This window comes from Notechis scutatus, chromosome 16 (genome assembly GCF_049901735.1).
Source record: "Notechis scutatus isolate UNSWTSFEM ecotype Mainland chromosome 16, rNotScu1.2, whole genome shotgun sequence".
Classification (NCBI taxonomy): domain Eukaryota; kingdom Metazoa; phylum Chordata; class Lepidosauria; order Squamata; family Elapidae; genus Notechis; species Notechis scutatus.
In genome coordinates, this window is record NC_142024.1 from 4,696,894 (window position 1) to 4,716,064 (window position 19,171).

At 44.5% G+C, this 19,171-nt stretch overlaps 1 protein-coding gene across 1 annotated transcript in view; it reads right to left on the reverse strand.

The window, feature by feature from the left end:
* Positions 1–15,682: 15,682 nt before the first annotated feature.
* RERE (arginine-glutamic acid dipeptide repeats) overlaps positions 15,683–19,171 on the reverse strand; it is a 205,705-nt gene continuing 202,216 nt past the window's right edge. The window contains 2 exon segments of the mRNA XM_087944422.1: positions 15,683–18,690; positions 18,821–19,001. Coding sequence (XP_087800548.1) covers positions 18,657–18,690; positions 18,821–19,001 — 215 coding nt within the window. The 3' untranslated portion in view covers positions 15,683–18,656.

Here is a 19,171-nt window from a genome sequence, read left to right on the forward strand (position 1 = left end):
TTGGCACAGCTCTGCCCTCCCTTCTTCCTCTCCTCTTTTAAGCCCTGGCGTGCCTTGCGGTGCCAGTAGATGGGCGGGGGGAGGCAAGGATGCCAGGAATGTGGAGGAAACCCCCGAGAAGTCATGCCAGCAACATGCTAATGGATGTGTGCTGGAATGGAACTGCCATCTCTGGAGGGCTTGAAAGCTCAAAGCTCTCCTTATCAGGAGCAGAAGGAAAATTGCCTTTCGCTTCCCTCCTTCCCTCCCTCCTCTCTCTCTCTCTCTCCCCCCCAACCAATACTTCCAACTGCACAGCTTGTCCAGAGGCCCAGCTGCATCTCCAGGTACAGCCTTATTAACCGGCAATTAGTAGCTGGCTAATTGGGGAGCTGAATGCCTAGTGCAGGAGCTGGCAACCCGCGGCTCTGGAGCCACATGCGGCTCTTTCGGTCCTCGGCTGCAGCTCTGTCGGCTGATCCCACCACTGCTTGGCCTCTCTCCTCCCCGTCACTCCATGCCTGGCCCGTTTTCCATGGGAAACGGGTCCAAATGGCTCTTTAAGGTTGCAGACTCCTAGCCTAGCGTGACCCCCCCAGCCCTGTTCTCTTCTTCTCATTATCCGGGGCTCAGCCGGGAGAAGCGAGGAAGTTATGGGGAAATCTCTTTCCCTAGATTTCATGCTTGAAGCAAAGGGGGCATTCTCCTTCCAGCCCTAAGGCTGCCCTGCAACATACTGGCAGGTTTTGGGGTGTGTATGTTTACAACCAGGGATGGTATTCAGCCGGTTCGGACTGGTTCGGGCGTACCGGTTAGGGAAAATTTTGAGTGGTTCAGCAAACCGGCAAATACCACCTCTGGCTGGCCCTGCCCAGCTACTCCCACCCCCTCACCCTTTCCTGCCCTACAATACACAGTTAAGGGGGGCAAAAAGAGAAAAATGGCATTTTATCCTTCGCGAGGCAGCTTTATCCTGTGTCCCTTTTCCATTTCTCCCTTTTTTAAAAGCCGCTTCCCGAGCGCCCAATTTCTGCTTTTCTTGGTTTTCCCACTTGCAATCTTTTATTTATTCCTTCCTGGTCCTTAACAAGCCGGCTCCTTCCCTGATGGTGGCTAATTAGATCGCCCGTCTCTTCAGGAGAGTTCAGATGTGCAAAAGGCGGCGAGCCAACTCCGTAAGCCTTGCATCTGCGGAGGCCTTTCCGGAAACCGATCGATGGCTGCTGCTGCTGCTGCACAAAATCCCAATTTAATCCCTCTGGTGGGATTCACGCTTGAGCGGATCACAGCTCCAGGAAAAGGAAATCTATCTATCTATCTATCTATATATTGTCGCTCTTCCCTGGACAAGTTCAAACTTTCATCGCTTTCAGGTTGCACCTTGTTGACTTCAAAGTCACATCTCAGGGTTATTTTTTTAAAATGTTGTTTTCCAAAGACATTAAGGTACCTTTTAAAAGATCTGATTGGCTCCTTTTGGTGGGGGAACCCCCTTCCTCACTAAAGGCTTGCATCTCAACAACGAAGCACTGAGGCACCAGGGAGAGGGGGGGGAGAGAGAGGGAGAGAGGGGGAAGAGAGGGAGACAGGCAGAGGGAGAGAGAGGGAGAGACGGAGAGGGGGAGAGGGAGAGGGATGGAGAGGGAGGGGGAGAGAGAGGGGAGAGGGAGAGAGGGAGAGAGAGAGGGGGAGAGAGGGAGGGAGAGAGGGAGGAGAGGGAGAAAAGGAAAGGGATGGAGAGGGAGGGGGAGAGGGAGAAAGGGAGAGGGAGGAGAAAGGGAGAGAGGGGGGAGAGAGGGAGAAAGGGAGAGGGATGGAGAGGGAGGGGAGAGAGAGGGGGAGAGGGGGAGAGGGAGAAAGGGAGAGAGGGGGAAGAGGGAGAAAGGGAGAGGGGAGGGAGAGAGAGGGAGGGACAGAGACAACAATTAGTATGTAAAAGATATCTGAGCTCCCAGAAGGAAGAGAGGAGTGGTAAATACTTCAGAAGGGACCTTCCCAAGTTTCCAGAGAATAAACGGAGGGGGTGGGGTGGGGTGGGAAATGCTTTCAGACGTGCAAGATTCTCTTCATAAGCCACCTTACAATAAAGGCAGAGCTAGCATTCCTAGTTGGGCTTTTGGTTGGGTCTTTCTCGCGGTGCTCCATCCCTGGGAGCCTTTTCCAAAGAGACTGGTCGGCTGTCTACTTCCTGAATCAAAACCCCCTTTTTGCCCCAGTAAATAAAATCACCGCTTGGGAGCGTTTCCTTACCAAGTTGGCCAAGAATGAAACTAATCCCTTGCATCTAGAGATGCAAGAAGGCACACGCTCTTCTGAAAAGTTGACCTCCCTGGTTTAAAGACTCCACCAGGGAGCAAATGTTTAGTAAAGAAGGAAAATGGGACGAAAGCAATTCACCAGAGAGAGGCCGGGCGGTTTATTTTGCTACAAGAGAGCAACCCACTGGTCTAAAATGGCATGGGGTTTTCTGCTTCAGCAGGGGTTGGACTGGATGGCCTCTGAGGTCCCTCCCGACTCTTGTTATTCTGCTAATTGACGCAGTTGGTTTATATCTTGATGAGGGTGAGGGGGGAAATCCAGGAAGGAAGGCTGGCTTTTCGGCGAATGCACCCACCCCAATGTCCTGACTTTGCAACCCCAAGGCTTGAAATCTTAGGGTGCTGCGTATCGGAGGACGCTTCCAATGCGCTGAACGCAGAATAAATTCAGCATCCTTGGTGGAAAAGCCAGACGGGGAAAGCCAAAACAAGGCGCCTCTTTGCCCGTTTCCAAAGCTCTCCCCGCCTGCAAAGGAAGGCCAAAGGGTGGCTGGAGGATAAGGGAAAATCTTGTGGCACTAAATAAATATATCAGGAGGAGACAAGCCAGGCGGGGTCTAAAGCAGGAGGAAGAAAAATGGCTTAATTGCTGATCGTAGGTTACAAATGATTTTATGGGAGATTTTTAAAGGGCCTTCCTTTTGGCCTTTCCTGCTTGTTTCCATGGAAATAAATGAGTGCACTTTCTTTCCTTTTTCTTTCTTTCTTCCTTTTCTCTCTCTCTCTCTCTCTCTCTCTCTCTGCTTCTTGCGATTTGTGGTGGTGGTGGGGTTTCTCCCCCTTCTTTTTGAAATTACAAGTAAAATAAGTCGGAAAGGATGGAAAAAAGAAAGAAAAGAAAAGAGAATTTAGACAAGTTTTCCCTGAGGTTTGAAGGCGGTAGCAGGGCGTGTTTAGTTTCCAAGGGCAGTGTTGCACATTCGTACGGATATTTACAAAATAAATAACATTTCCTTACCCAATTCCTCTTTTAAAAAAAGGCAACTCGACTGATTTGTTTTTGAGGAAGCAAAAAAGAGGTTTCACTTCTTATCCAAGAAGCTTCAACAGTTCTTGGATAAGAAGCGAAACATCATCTACAAAAACAGTCCAGTTACTTTTTCTTTTTCTTTTTCTTTTTAAAAAAAGCACTTTTGAGATAACTATGACCAGGATGATTGAGAATCTCCATACACAATGCTCTAGTCTAGCCAGCCACCACAGGAGGATTCCTTGAAAGGTATTTTTCTCTAAAAATGCCAAAAGGTTACGAAATGGTCCCTTGCCAAAACTTAGAACATCCTTTCCTAATTACCCCCCCTCTTTTCAAGTTTCTCATTCTGGGTGGCACTTTGTCCCTGAAAGAGCAGGTGGGAAAGGTATGGTTGCAATTCGTTGTATTTTTTATCCTGCCTAAAGCACCTGGAAAGGTCGTCCATAAAAGTTTCAACGCGTTCCCAGGCACCAAAGTTAGCTATATGCCAAGGCTTTGATAATTACACCGAATGATATGCCTGGTACCACAGGATCTTACGGCTGAAAACTGAGATCGTCAAAAACAAGGCAGATAAACTCCGTCCTGGACTTATGACCGGTTTACTCAGCGACCGTTTGAAGTTGCAGTGGGGCTCCTTGGGGTTCTTACAACCCAAATGCAAAGTTCTGACGGTCTCCCCCTCCCGATGTAACCGGTCTTTGGTCACTCAGCAAACCAGGCTGCATTTGCAACATCCTACAAGTGACCAAATTTTGCTGGTTTTCCACAAAACTGCACCACCCAACAGCAAACCATTGTGGGATGACCGGGGCATGACACAAAAATAACAAAGTCACAAAAGTAGAATAAATTCCCTTTAATGCCTCCAACTTGGGCCCCAATGTCCAATTATCCTCGGCTGGAGATCAAACTGTTCCAAAAACAGTTTACAAAGGGAGTAAATGCAGCCCAAGCCCAAAGTAAAGATAATTAGAAATTAAAAAAACAACACAAACCACACTGAAGTAATTAACATGGCAGGCTAGGATGATAAATTGCAGACTTTCAAAGGATAATGCAGCAACCACAGGTGGGAGGACGCCAAAACCCAGATAAGCCTCGACAAAGATAATGCACACTTTGCTTCCAGCAAGGAGTTGTGTGCAAACACCCCACTTATATCCTGTTCTCCCAGCTGCAACTAATGAAAGGGATCAGGGCCCTTTCCTCTCCCATAAGCCAAGTTGCTCCCTTCTCCGTTCCTCCCTGCATGCCCTAGGATGAAGAGGGGATGGCCCTGGGTCTTCCTCTGAATTCCCAGCTGGACTGTGCCCTTCCCCAGTGTCTTCCACAGCTACCGGATCCACACTCCCACTTCCTGTCAACTGCTCAATCTCCCACTCAGAATCAGACTCCAACAAGGGCATGACACATTGGCTTTACTTAACAACTGTCGCCAAAAAAAAGGCTGTAAAATTTGGGTTGGTCGTATGGCAGACCTGATTTACAACTGTCACAAGTGAAGGGCACATTCCATTATGGACATATCTCAAGGACTATTTATACATTTTTTATTTTTATATTTTAAAAACATCTCATTAGGTGAACAATGTGGTTCCAGGTTTTCACATTTCAATACAAATGTGACCATGATTACATACTCAGCTTTCACATCCAAATTCATATCATATTAGTGCTTATTTCATTTTTCTTTAAATATTCTCATCTTATTTAACAATACTATCCATATTCTTATTCAATTTCTATATTAATTATACACATTTTCTTACATCCGTCACATTTGCAAATTTTATCACATGCTGTTATTCCATTCAAAAGTTTTCCCCTTTTATTGTCAATTCGAGCTTGCCACCCCTTTACCATTTTCCCCATTTTACTCCCTTTAATCCATTATAAAAATTTATAACAATACAGCCACTTATTGCAAAAAAAGGACTTTTTATAAAGACCAAGAACTTTGTTAGCCTAACTCCGTTTGGCAGTTAAAACTGTTTCTGTGCAGTTTTGTTGTCAATCTGGGGCAATGTCTCGACGGTGACAAAATGTTAAAAAGTTATATTTATATAATTACTTACAGAGCACATCTAAATTAAAGTAACCAAAATATCTTTACAATCCCAAGGCATGTCATAATGTTTGAGTACCCCTAATGTTTGGAAATCAAAAGGTGAAAAATTTGACACGCCTGCCTTGTACATCCCAGATTTTTTTGGGGGGGAGGGAAAGGGTTCCCAAAACTCACATATATCTGAGATGTAGAAAATTATCTCCATTTACTTGGACCCATGCTATGTTTTTTTCCCCCTCACCATTCTTGTGAAACCAATTATGAGCCACAGAGCCATTCCCCTCCAATGCTTTAGCAGTATTTTTGGAGCGGAATGAGCAATGATTCTCTTGGCAGATTTTGGGTTTGCTGATCCAACCAAGATGATGAGATGACTGGAGGCTAAAACGTGCGATCAACGGTTGCAGGAACTGGGCATGTCTAGTGAAGAGAAGGACCAGGGGAGACAGGAGAGCAGTCTTCCAATATTTGAGGGGCTGCCACAGAGAGGAGGAAGGGGTCAAGCTATTTTCCAAGGCACCTGAATGCCAGACAAGGAATAATGGATGGAAACTGAACAAGGAGAGATTCAACCTGGAAATAAGAAGGAATTTTCTGACCAATGGAACAGAAATTGCTTTGGAAGTTGTGGGAGCTTCATCCCTGGAGGCTTTCAAGAAGAGAGTGGACTCCCATCAATCAGAAATGGTGTAGGGTCTCCTGCTTGGGTGGGAGGTTGGACTGGATGACCTACAAGGTCCCTTCAAACTCTCTTAATCTGTTAATCCCTCTCTTGGCAAAATTATAGCTGTCACCCTGATTCCATGGTTCAACCAGTTCATCTGCACAGTGTGTGCAAAACGCACTTTGAAAACTCAACACAGATGCATAAATGTCTAATATTTACTTGTAAGCTGCCCTGAGTAACTCCACAGGCTGTGGGGGGGGGGGGTACTGGGGGCCAGGGGGGGAGAATCAAAATGAACATCTGTAAGGAAAACAGGCTGAGGTTGGTTAAGGGTCTCCAGGTCGCTGAGGTGCCAGATGCATTTGAAGAATTTTGCTCAGTTTCCTCCCAACCTCCACCGTGTTTTTGTCGCCACAGCCACGTCATATTTCACTGAGCCGCCAAAGGAATTGCTCACATCCAGCCAAGAGGCAAGCAAGGCCTGTCTTTAACACAGGCCCTTTTGCAAATAAAACACAACTGGGGGTCGCCCATTACACTTCCTTGAAAAGAGCAGTTTACCACTTTTGCTTTATAGCTAAGGATGCAGCTCATAGATCGAAGTTAAAACCACTTTTTTTCTTCTTGGACAATCAACTCTGGAGGGGGTCAACAATATTTCAGGGCAAGCCACTGGTATATAGAAAGAAGAGGTAAGCCTACTCCCTTCTAGCACTGATGATGTTCCCTAGTTTGGTAATGAAATGTCTGCAAGAAAACACCAAATTCAGAAAGCACCAAGTACCCCTCCTGAGCTACAAATATCCATCCTTCCTTCCTTCCTTCCTTCCTTCCTTCCTTCCTTCCTTCCTTCCTTCCTTCCTTCCTTCCTTCCTTCCTTCCTTCCTTCCTTCCTTCCTCCCTCTTTGGTACTAGCACTGATGATGTTCCCTAGTTTGGTAATGAAACATCTGCAAGAAAACCAGCAAACTCAGAGAGCACCAAGGATTCCTCATGTCAACTCTGAGCTACAAATATCCTTCCTTCCTTTTCTTCCTTCCATACTAGCACTGATGATGTTACCTAGTTGGGTAATGAAATGTCTGCAAGGAAGCCACCAGCTCAGAGAGCCCCAAGGACCCCACAACCCTCCTCCTTGCAGCCCCTTCCCTTCTAGCACTGATGATGTCTAGTTGGGTATTGAAACATCTGCAAGAAAACCACCAAGCCCAAAAGAGCATCAAGGGACCCACAATTTATCCCCTCCAGTAAGCAAATTCTGGGGTTGGGTTAGGAGAAATGCACATCCAGTGAGGCCACTGCAGCAGGATTTGGCAGGCAGTATTAAGATCTCAGCAAAGAACTAAAGAAATACATCTAATTCCATGAATACAGAATGCTAAACCCTTAAAAACAGGCTGTCTGTTTAAAAAAGTTTGTCATTGAGTTTTTGGTCAATTAAAGAAACTCAGCGGCTCTTTCTGGAGCTAAGAAGACCCTTTTTAAACAACAGAATTGTGCTACAGAAGTAAACGATAATATTATAATCTGATTTTGGGGGGGCTTTCCCTAAGCACAGGGGTCTTCCAACTTGACAGCTTTAAGACTTGTGGACTTCAACAGAATTCCTCCTCCACTCCATGTTAGCTCAGGAATTCTGGGAGTTGAAGTCCACAAGTCTTAAACTTGCCAAGTTTGAAGACCCTGGCTTTGGCATATAACTTAAACCAGCTCCTGCAAATTCTAAACCATGGTTTGTGATTGAAATAGCAATAGCATTATTTTAGACTTATATACTGCTTTACAGCCCTCTCTAAGCAGTTTACAGAGTCAGCACATTGCGCCCCAACAATCTGGGTCCCTAAGGGCGGAACCAACCCCAATTATGCCTTAACCAATAAGCCAATGGCTTCTGACTCCCCCAAAACGTCCATTCGATATGCCATCTCTTTCCCTTTCCAAGGACATTTTGAAAAATTGGAACTTTTCAAAACCTCGCGCTACCCCACTCCGAGCCATCCCAGAAACCAGAAAGCAAATACAGTAAAAAAAAATAAAAAGATTCTATGAAGGAAAATAAATCCCCGGATGGTTTTGCAAGACCTAAAGTAATAAAGTGCCTAAACAAAATGGGGCTGGTTTGCAAAATCCTCTCTTTTCTCAAAGCGGGACCGGACATTTCTTGGTCCAGAATGTTTATGGAGGCGCAGAAAATCTGGCTCGCCCCCTCGCTGGAGGAACCAAGCTTGGCAAGAGAAGCGAGCTGGCTAGATGATGTGCAGCCAGGCTATTTCCAAGGGTTTTTTTGTGTGTCACAAATGGACTGTAGTTTGCTGGCCTGCTGGCACAGCCTGGCTTGGCAAGGAGGAAGTGGGGGAGGAAGGCAAGGGCCAGATGCACCCTGGCGCTTACAGACTCGCCACGGTTCCCGCTGACAGCTAAGATGGATGGGAGGGCTGGGTTTTGCAGATGAGCCAAAATTCCGACTTGGAATTTCCCTCTGTCTGGCTCAGTTTGGCTGTTTCCTTGCTCGCTGCTTGCCAGCTGTGCCTGGAAACAGTCAAGCAAACACAGCTGGATTCGCCGCCTCAGATCTGGGGGTGGGGGGGGAAGAAAAAGGGAAAAAATAAAATAAAATGCCGCTTCAAATTGGGGACTCTATGTCAGAATTTAGTGGGATCCAGCTGTGGTTTTGCAGCTGGATGGGTGGGTTGATTAAGCAGGGTGCCCGGAGCAGAGAACACCCCCACCTCTCAGGCCAGAGGTCTCCAAACTTGGCAACTTTAAGACTTGTGGACTTGGCAACTTCCCAGAATTCCTCAGCCAGCTTTGCTTTGCTGGCTGAGGAATTCTGGGAGTTGAAGTTCACAAGTCTTAAAGTGGCCACGTTTGGGGACCCCTGTATTATTAGGCAAATACACAGGACAAGTTCCTCATCAAGAACCGTGTGGATTGGCGCTTCATAGCGTCCTGTCCGTCCACAAATTCAGGAGGCGAGGAGGTTGGGCGAGTTTCTAGTCCTCATGGATCCACCCTTAGAGTGGATCGGATTGAAAGAAGGCCTGATGCCATTTCAAAAATGACAAGAGGCAGGCTAACGAAATTACAATCGACCCACTGCCTTCGGAAGTTGTGAGTGCTCCATCCCTGGAGGCTTTTAAAAAAAGGCACTGGACAGCTATTTGCCTGGAAAAGGTATAGGATCTCCTGCTTGAGTAGGGGGTTGGACTAGATGACCTCTAAGGTCCCCTCCAACTCTGTTATTCTGCCGGAGAAGGGGAATTCTGCACCGTTGGCCTTGCGTTTGTACCTGTTCAGACAATACACTTAAACCTAGTCATGGAATTAATCCATTTTCTGAGTTGGGGTTAAGCATACTACACTGAACCTGGCTTATCAAAGGGTCTGAAATTCTTGCAGCGCAGTAACCCAAACATATAACCAAGGTTAAAATTAAACTTTAGCGTGCTGTAAAACCTTTTGATACCTGGGAGGGTGGTTAGAAGTGCAGGATGCAGAATAAGCAAAACATTTAACAACCAATTGTCTTAGGTGCTTTCATTTGGATTCCAGCCCTGAGCCACGGGGTCAGACTGGATGGCCTCAAGGGGCTTTTCCAAGAGTCCACAGTGCTAACTCCACTATCCTGTACATCTCAAATCCAATGAATTATCTAGAGCATCACCATATTTTTGCGCCTGTTCCTGATTTTAAAAACTCTACTTTGCCAAAAAAAGATCAATGTACATAAAGAACTGTTATGGAAATTTCAGGAAAAAATAAATCCCTCCTTCTTCTATTGCAAGACTTTATTTTACAGGAATGGGTGATTCAGGGAAATCCAGATAGCTAGAAAAAGAGCATCGCTTTGCACAGAACATATATTCCAAACCCCCTGATATACCCCTATCTTGCATGGCATTAAAAACTCGGGACAACTAATCTGTTGCCCCAGACTCTGAATGGAAACTCTGTGGGAAACTGACAAGGCCTGGAAAACTGTTCTGAATCAGCCTGTGAAGGGAGGCTGGGCTTTGCCACCAATAAAGCTGGTACTTCCAAAAGGAGAAAAAAACAAAAACAAAAATAAGCATTGAGAAAATTGCAAATAAATGGTATGGCCTAGAAATGCTAGTTTTTGTGTGGCTGGACTGCCCCCTGCTGTCCAAAATGAAATAAGACACCATGTAGCAAATGTAATTGGAGCTAGCAAAGCACCCATCTATTTAAAACAGTTTTAGATCAGCCTGAAGAATCTCTTTAGGGCAGGGGTCTTCAAACCTGGCAAGTTTAAGACTTGTGGACTTCAATTCCTAGAATTCCTCCTCCAGCCATGTTAGCTCAGAAATTCTGGGAGTTGGAAGTCCACAAGTCTTAAACTTGCCAAGTTTGAAGATCCTTGCTTTAGAGGGCGAAATATATTATTTCTCATTATTTCCTAATGTCATAGTATTCCAGGCCATAACTTTATTCATGTGGCATTGTATTTTTGTTATGGATAGCACCACTATAGAGTTTAAATCAATGTATCGTTGTATATACGTACAATGACAACAAAGGTTATTATTATTCCAGGCCGCAACTGGAATACTGCTTTTGATCCCATTACAATCCAGTTCTGATCCCATTACAAAAAAAAGAAGATGTTGAGATTTTGGGAAAAGTGCAAAGAAGAGCAACTAAGAGGATTAAAGGCCTGGAGACTAAGACGTATGAGGAACTGTTGCAGGATTTGGGTATGGCTAGTCTAGTGAAGAGAAGGATTAGGGGGGACATGACAGCAGTACTCCAGTATTTGAGGGGCTGCCACAAAGAGGAGGGAAGTCAGTTGCTAGCAGTTTTGCACAATAATTTGGATTTTGTGGAAATGCAGTTACATTTATCTTCTAACCCACCACCAAGCTGGAATCCTTGCAATATATAAAGCCATCAAACTTACCCGAAGTTGAAAAGAACTCAGATTGGCCTGGATAAAGCTTGTCTTTCAACTAACCAGCTTGTCTTTCAACTAACCAGCTTGTCTTTCAACTAGCTAGGTGTGCTTGTGCTAATGCTGGCCCTGGCTTCCTCCTTCAGCTCAGGCTAGAAAATTTGAGAATTCCTCACCCCATGTTTACCCTGGGAGCAAGAGAGGCAGACTCCTTAAAGCCCCAGGTGACTCATGAATGGCTTCAGGAGAGTTTGATGCTGGCTTCCAGGAGCAAATTCTGAAGCATTGCAAAAACCAGCCAGCATACAAGCAAGCAAACAAACAAAAAAAAGAAATGGAGCAAGTTCGCCCTCTAATGTTCTAATGTAAAAAAAGCAGCTCAAGGAGTGTTTTTCAAACTGGCCACTTTAAGATATGTGAACTTCAACTCCCAGAATTCCTCAGCTGCGGAATTCTGGGAGTTGAAGTCCACATATCTTAAAGTGACAGAGTTTAAAAACTGTGCTAAGACTCCTATTTGCATTTAAGGAGAGCTTGGGAGTGAAACCGTGACATACATAAATACGTTGGGTGGATTTTTAGCTGTCTGGGAACAAATCAGATGAATAAAAATGGATTACCTTCTATTTTCTTCTGGGTGTGTGTGTGGAAAACAAGTGTCAGATGGAGGAGGAAAAAAACCCAGCATTTCAATTCAGACGATTCTCAGCCGTGGGAAAGGCATTAGGCAGCCTGGAATATACACAAAAGGAAAAGAGAGAAATTGCAGAGAAATTACTGGTCATGCTACACATTTAGGAAGCCCAAGTTTTATCATCCAAATAAATTGCCAGCCCTACAATTAAACGAAGACATCCTGAAGAGGGCTGGCGGTGAACAATAGGTGCCACAATGGTTGTTGGAACGCACACTACGCAACGTTGTCTTGGGTGTGTGCTAAGAGAGGGCACTATCCTTGCTGTTTTCACATGGCGTTGTCAGGGTGCGAATATTTCCAATGATCGGCTTGCAGTTTTGGATGAAAAGTGAGACTTCAGAAAATAAGAATGGTTAAGGTGGGAGTAAGGCTAGTGAAAATCAACCAAGAGTTGGGAAGTGCCATCCAATGGGTTGGTGGGTGGGCGGGCAGCCGAGCCTGTTGCTTTCCCTGCTTCGTTGGAGGTGTGTGCAGGGTGTAATTTGCTGTACAAAGGAAAAACCCCTCCTCAGATCTTCATCACATACACAAGAAGCTGCATAAGGGTGTCAGAGAACTCCAGACCATTAACCCCAGGTTGTTTGAAATGACTGGGGCAGGGGGACGGGGAGGAAAAATATCAGGAAAACCCAAACCTGTTTTAAATGTACCTTAGCTAAAACTGCTTCCTTCTGTGACTTGGGGGTAAGAATTAGCCAGTTTGGGCAAGGCAAAATCATATTTTATATATTGATTAAGAAGGGTCCTTCCTTCCCTGCTCAATCTAATCTATCTATCTATCTATCTATCTATCTATCTATCTATCTATCTATCTATCTATCTATCTATCTATCTATCTATTCTTTCTCCATCTCTATCATCTATCAATCATCCATCTCTCCCCATCCTCTATCTATCTATCTATCTATCTATCTATCTATCTATCTATCTATCTATCTATCTATCTATCTATCTATCTATCTATCTATCTATTCTTTCTCCATCTCTATCATCTATCAATCATCCATCTCTCCCCATCCTCTATCTATCTATCTATCTATCTATCTATCTATCTATCTATCTATCTATCTATCTATCTATCTATTCTTTCTCCATCTCTATCATCTATCAATCATCCATCTCTCCCCATCCTATCTATCTATCTATCTATCTATCTATCTATCTATCTATCTATCTATCTATCTCTATCATCCATCTTTCTCCATCCTCTCCCTCTATCAATCATCCATCTCTCCCCATCCTTCCCCCCTCTAATTTATTGGCTGCGTAACTATCTACTCTTCTATCTATCTATCTATCTATCTATCTATCTATCTATCTATCTATCTATCTACCTACCTACCTATCATCCATCTTTCTCCATCCTCTCCGTCCTCAATCATTCCTCTCCATCCTTTCCCTGTATCTGTACCGTATCTACCTACCTACCTACCTATTACATTTATTGGCTGCATATTTATTTATCTATCTATTCTCTCTCTCTAGCTCTACCATCCATCTTTCTCCATCCTCTCCCTCTTATCATATATCAATCATCCATCTCCATCCTCTCCTCTCTCAGTATCCATCCATCCATCGTCCATCTTTCTCCACCCTCTATCATCTATCCCTCCCTCCCTATCTCCCTCCCAATCTACCTAACTACCTACCCCCCTCTCTCCCATTTCCCACCCATCCTATATCTGAAAGGATGTGTGTGTGTGTGTGTGTGTGTGTGTGTGTGTGTGTGTGTGTGTGTGTATGCACTCACAAGGATCAGGCACACACAGACACAATTCAGGGGAGGGGGTGGTAGCCTTCCAGATGCTTGATACTGGAAAGGGCGGCTGCAGATGGCTGAAGTGAGATTGGTCCCGAGTGACAGTTTTGCTGGGCATAAACAAACCCAGAACTGCAAGGAAGGCCTCCAAGACCAACTCCAAGGCATAATAAACAACCAGCCCAGTTTAATAAAACGAAATAATAAAGCAGGCATAATAAGCCCCAGGGCCAGAGAGCCGGTTTGGTCTAGTTTGTTAATTAAGGCACCAGACTAGAAAGCCAGGAGATGGCGAGTTCAAATCCCGCCTTAGCCAGGAAAGCTGACTGGGTGACTTTGGGCCAGTTCTCCCCACTCCCGCTTCTCTCTCTCTCTCTTTCAGCCTAGCCCACCTCACAGGGTTGTTGTTGTTGGGAAACTATGAGGGAGGTGTCTGTTTGGATATGTTTGCCATCTTGAATTATTTGTAAAAACAAGGCACAAAATAAATACATAAAATTAACTCTCTCTCTCCCTCCCTCACACACACACACACACACACATACAGAGGCAGACAAGTCCCTCATCCCCTCCCCGTCTGTCCTTTCAACCCATAATGGCGACTGAACAAGCTGCCCGCTCTTAATAAGCCCTAAACCAGGTTAATGGCCTGTGCCTGGGTGTTACTAGTCCTCATTGTCCTTACTACTGCCAGGCCTGGGGCCTCCTCTCTGTGGCCCAGCCCTCTTCTGCGAGCTCATGCCGGGCTTTGCCTTGCGGGGTTGTGAGGTAAAGGCAGCCCCCCACTTCCCCAAAGCCCCTTTTGAGGGAGGAGGCCCCAATGAGGGCCCGGAATCACCCCCCGTGAGGCGCCTCACGTACCCCCAAGAGTTTGAGGGCCGACCGGGCTCAGCAGGAGCCAAAGCGGGCCCCAAACAGGGCCTTTGGCTGGCGCCTGAGGCGTTTGGTGGCCTGGCCTTCATCAAAGGAACGGGCCTCACCTGTGCCTTGCACCTGAGGGGAGGGGGGGAGGACCCTGGAGAAGGGGCGGGGCCAATGGAGCAAGTGCGCCCTCTAGTGTTCTAATGGTTAAAAAAAAAGGGCAGCTCAAGGAGCGTTTTTCAAAATGGCCACTTTTAAGGCATGTGGACTTCAACTCCCAGAATTCCGCAGCTGCTTGGGATGGAGGGAGGAGCTTGGCCTGGAGTGGCCTTTGGGTTCCTGGGTAGCTGGGGATTATGGGTGGCGGGGGTGGTATAGTCCAAAGCTCTCAGAAAGGCTAAAGACAGGGGGGAAGGCCTGGACAACTGATATGATGGTCAATTGTCCAGTCAGATGTTTAGATTGCACCTCTGGCATTTTAAAATACAGTAAGGGGGTTGGAAGAGACCTTGGGAGGTCCTCTAGTCCAACCCCCCTGCTTAGGCAAGAACCCCTATTTTTGTTAACTGGTTGTAAACTCTTATATAGGTAACCTACGGGCGAAAAAAATATATTAAGGATTCAAATCTGAAACCAGGACCTAACAAGGATTAAGAGTTACCCTGTGGTTAAGACGGGCAGCCAATAAATCTAAGAAACAAACAAACAAGTAAAATTAAAGTAGTGTCTTAGGATACAGGCAGTTTCAATCAGGGGCATGCAGACTTAGGGTGTTTGGGTCTGATAAATTAAGAAAAATATCATTATTTTAAGCTGCCATTTGGGAACAGGGCGAGCTTGCACTGGCCCTCAAAAACTTATTCACTCTGCACTCCCAGGGAAATGGGCAGTTTTAAAATATAATATCTAAATAAATTGCATTGAAATAAAAATAGTGCAGATTGCAAGCTCTAGAGTAGATCTGGGGAGGGAGATTTTTATACATCACAAGTGTTTTGACATTTCAACCAAGGGGCAGCCTCAAATACCCCCGTTTCTTCATTGTTTCCAGTTGTTATTAGTTTATAATTTTAAATACAAAAGCAAATAGGAAAAATAAGGGAGGGGAAGGGGGAAGTATAGAAAAGAAGGGGAAAAAGAAGGGGAAAAAAGTGTTGATTTCCAACCCCCCATTTCTAAACACATCTAAACTCCCCATTTCTCTCCAAACAGGACTCTTAAGCATCCTGGAGATTATTATTTTCAGAATATTTGCCAGCTCAAAACCATCCATCATCCCTTCTAAAAACCCTTTTACCTTGGCTGCTGGTTTGCTTCTTAACTGTGGACAAAATGGGTGTCGGAAGTGCAAACGGCCTCCTTCGTGTGTGATCTCCAGGTTTTACACACCCTCAACTCCCCCCCTCTCCCCACATACACACGTACAAAGAAAAGGCAAAAAGGGCAGGTAGTGTAGCTCGGTTTTTATTTATGTCCACAAATATTTCAAAAAAATTACAAAATACTCAAATGGAGAGAACACAGAATTCACAACTCCTGGGTTTTTCTATATCCTGCTTTACACTGTGTTATCCCATGGCGAACTACTCATATATACACTAAGCCTCAAGATATATATAAACGTAGTTGTCAGAAGGGAGAGCTTGAATAAGGACAACACTGAACAAGAGACAGGGTTGGTGAAATAAAACAAACCAACAAAAATAATTACCCGCCCCAAAGTAGGAGAGTGGGCAACCAGAACAAGAGAAAAAAAGAAATGTGTTGTTGAAACAAAACAAAAACCAAAAACTGAGAAGTGTTAAAAACCACAAAGAAAATATCAGGCAATTGCAACAGGAGGAAGGAGATTGGGAAGACATAACACTGTGAGTTAAAAGATTTCCCCACCCTGGAATGATTCAAAATATTAACTGGAAAATTAAGGAGGAAAAAGAAGGGAGATTGGTGGGAGTTCAACAGGCTGATCTTTGACTTGAGAATGCAACTTCTGTTGTCCGAGTTTCCCCAAACAGGGATCTTACACTCGGGTAGATCCCTGAAGACTTGAGGTTTACCTGTTGATAGATTTTACTTTTCTCTTGCAACGGAAGAAAAATCTTCACAATTATGGGGAGCTATTCTGCTTTTTTTTTTTTCCTTTAGTGTTTTCCACTCCAGAAAAGCGGCTGAACTTTTCAAGATTCCTCCACTTCTTTTTAGTTTGTCTTGCTCGTCGGTGGGGGAAAAAAATACATTGTTGGTTTTTTTGTTTGCATCTGTCTTGCAAAAAAATAAAAATAAAAATAAATGCTTTTCCTGCTTCTCAATCCCATTCTCTTCCCCTGAAGGATGAATTCAACTGTTTTTCCATCTTTGCATTAAGACAGGCAGGACCATCAGATCTCCAATGTGGATTGAGGTTTAATTCCGGGCTGGGTATGATCCCCGAGCCAAGCTAAATCTATCCTGTGAAACCGAGATGCAGGTTGTTGCTGGGAATTTTTTTATTTTAACCTTTAGAGTGAAAAGGAGGCTGCAAACTGCTCAGGAGGGGGATGTTGAAGGATGGAGAGAAAACAGGTGGCTTTATTTTTAAAATGGCCTTTGCACCAGAACTCTTGGCTTCCCCCCAAAAAAATAAGAGGGAGGGGAGATACACGGCACAGCAAAGGCCTCTGATAGGAGCAACGAAAAGGGAACAGGTGAAACATATTTCGTTATCGCCTCCCAATTTAATAGTTTGTCTGACGTGGAAAGGGTGAAGATTTCAGCGTGATCCCAACTTAGTTGGGACGCCAGCGTGAATGTTCTTGCGAAAAAGCCAAACCGTTCCTGAGTGTTGCCAAAATTCTGATTTTTACCCCTCTTCCCAACACAACCCAGAGGATAAACTGAGGCTAGAGGGGTAGAGAGAAATTTGCTTGCACAACTGTGTCCACGGACGACTTAAAATGATATTTACAGCCAGCCCAGAAAAAACTGCATTTTGCATAACCTACCGCTCCATTTTTTTAGCTTCTCTCAAATTACTGAGATTTAAATTTATGGGCTGGCTGAAACGATCCACAGGCCCAAAACTAAGAAAGGCAAAAAATACTTCAAATGTCCCTACGTTGTTGGGATTTTAAAAAATAAAATAAAATCAGGAAAAGGAGTGTAATATGTAAAGACACACCTGGAGACGAGGTGATGTACCCACAATCTGAAAGAGAGATGTGACTTCCAGCTCAAACAACTGTTTTGTAACACAACCAGCTACTGTAGGAAGAACAAGGAGAACGTTTTACGGAACGAAAGTATTTAAATAAAGAACCTTGCACACGTAATGTGTGTGCAAAAAAAAACCCCCACTTTTTAAAAATATTATTATCCCTGCAACTTTTTTTTAATGCTTGAGCTCCCACCAGCCGTTCTGAAATTAACTATGCTGTTCCCTTTTCATGAATCAAAGGGTCCGCTTATATATATTCCTCTTATTTGTTTAAAAAAATCAAGTTTATATTCTTGTGAACACCGGGTTAAGAAGTAAAGGTGATTTTATGATGAGGAAGGAGTTGGGGCTGGAGAAGAAGAGGCAAAAAAAATAATATTAATAATCAGGAAAATTCATGAAATTATAATCATCTTTTTAAAAACTGCTAACCCCTCCCCAAAAGTTATTTACAGACTTAAAAAGCCATGCTTGCAAAGCTCTCTTTTAAAATTATGAAGTTTGCCTACAATGTATTAAAATAAAAGTAGATTTTTTTTTCTTTTCTAAAATTCTTATTATAGCACTTGGATTTTTTTTCAGAGGTTGTAAAGCCACTACTTGCAATTCTCAGGTTTTTTTTGTTTTTGTAAGTATATATATATATATGTTTGTGTGTGTGTGTGTGTGTATGTGTGTGTGTATGCACCAGTGGCTGGCATTAGAGGTTGTGAACCTGAAACTAGCACCTACTCAAAATGAAAATAAAATAATCAAAAGAATACCCAACGGCCAAAACATACCAAACCAATAGTCCCCAAGATCGCCTGAGGAAATTATTTGGATTAATTTCTCTCCGGTTCTGTTTTGTTTCTCCTCTTCCCATTCCCAAAAAAAAACAAAAACCAAGAACCAAAAAAAAAAAAGGCCTTTTAACAGGTTTAGTCATGCAAGGAGACTCCTGAACTGGTCTTAGAGAAATGTTTCCTACAAATGAATACTATATAGAACATATGCACCGATTCACGTCTCGTGAGGTCTGGGCTTTCGGGCGAAACGTTATGGGCTTGGGGCTGCTGTGTGTTGTTGTTTTTTTTCCGTGTGAAAAAGAGAGAAAAATGTCCTCTCCGGAAGAGAATTCGGTTTTTTTTTCTTTTTGCTTGTCAGCAGTTCTTGAGATTAAACACATTCCACTGCTCCCCCTCGAGGACTAGGAACTTGAGTAGTCAGCGTCACAAATAAATAAGGTATTACAACTGCTTGTCGCCCTCTTTCTTCAGGCGGCTGGAAAAAGAAGAAGAAAAAAGCAGGAAGTGAAAAGAAAGCGGAGGGGAGAAGGGGGTGGGGGGGAAGGCCTCTTTTTGGAAGCGGCCAGGGAGCGGGGTGGGTGTGCCCCACGCAGGCGCCCCTTTACCTATAATAGTCTTCTTGGCTGGGAAGATGGCCCCCGTGGATGTGGGGGTGCCCGTGAAGCCACTGCTGCTCCATGGCGAGTCGCTGAAGTTCTGCCGACTGGGCGTGCATAGCTTGTAACTGATGGGCTGCCGACATGGGAGGAGGGATGGCACCGGGGAGGTCACGTGGGTAGGGGGCACCTGGGAAAAAGAGGGAGAGCGTCAGCCTTGGAAGCTTCGAAGCTGCCACATTCGGTGCCTGGGAATCTGGGAGGGGGAATTTCGTAGTTGGGTAGAAGATTAGACACAACAACATTTTTTCTCAGAGTCAAGGACATGTTGCTCTGTACCTGGAGGGGAGTGACTGTGGG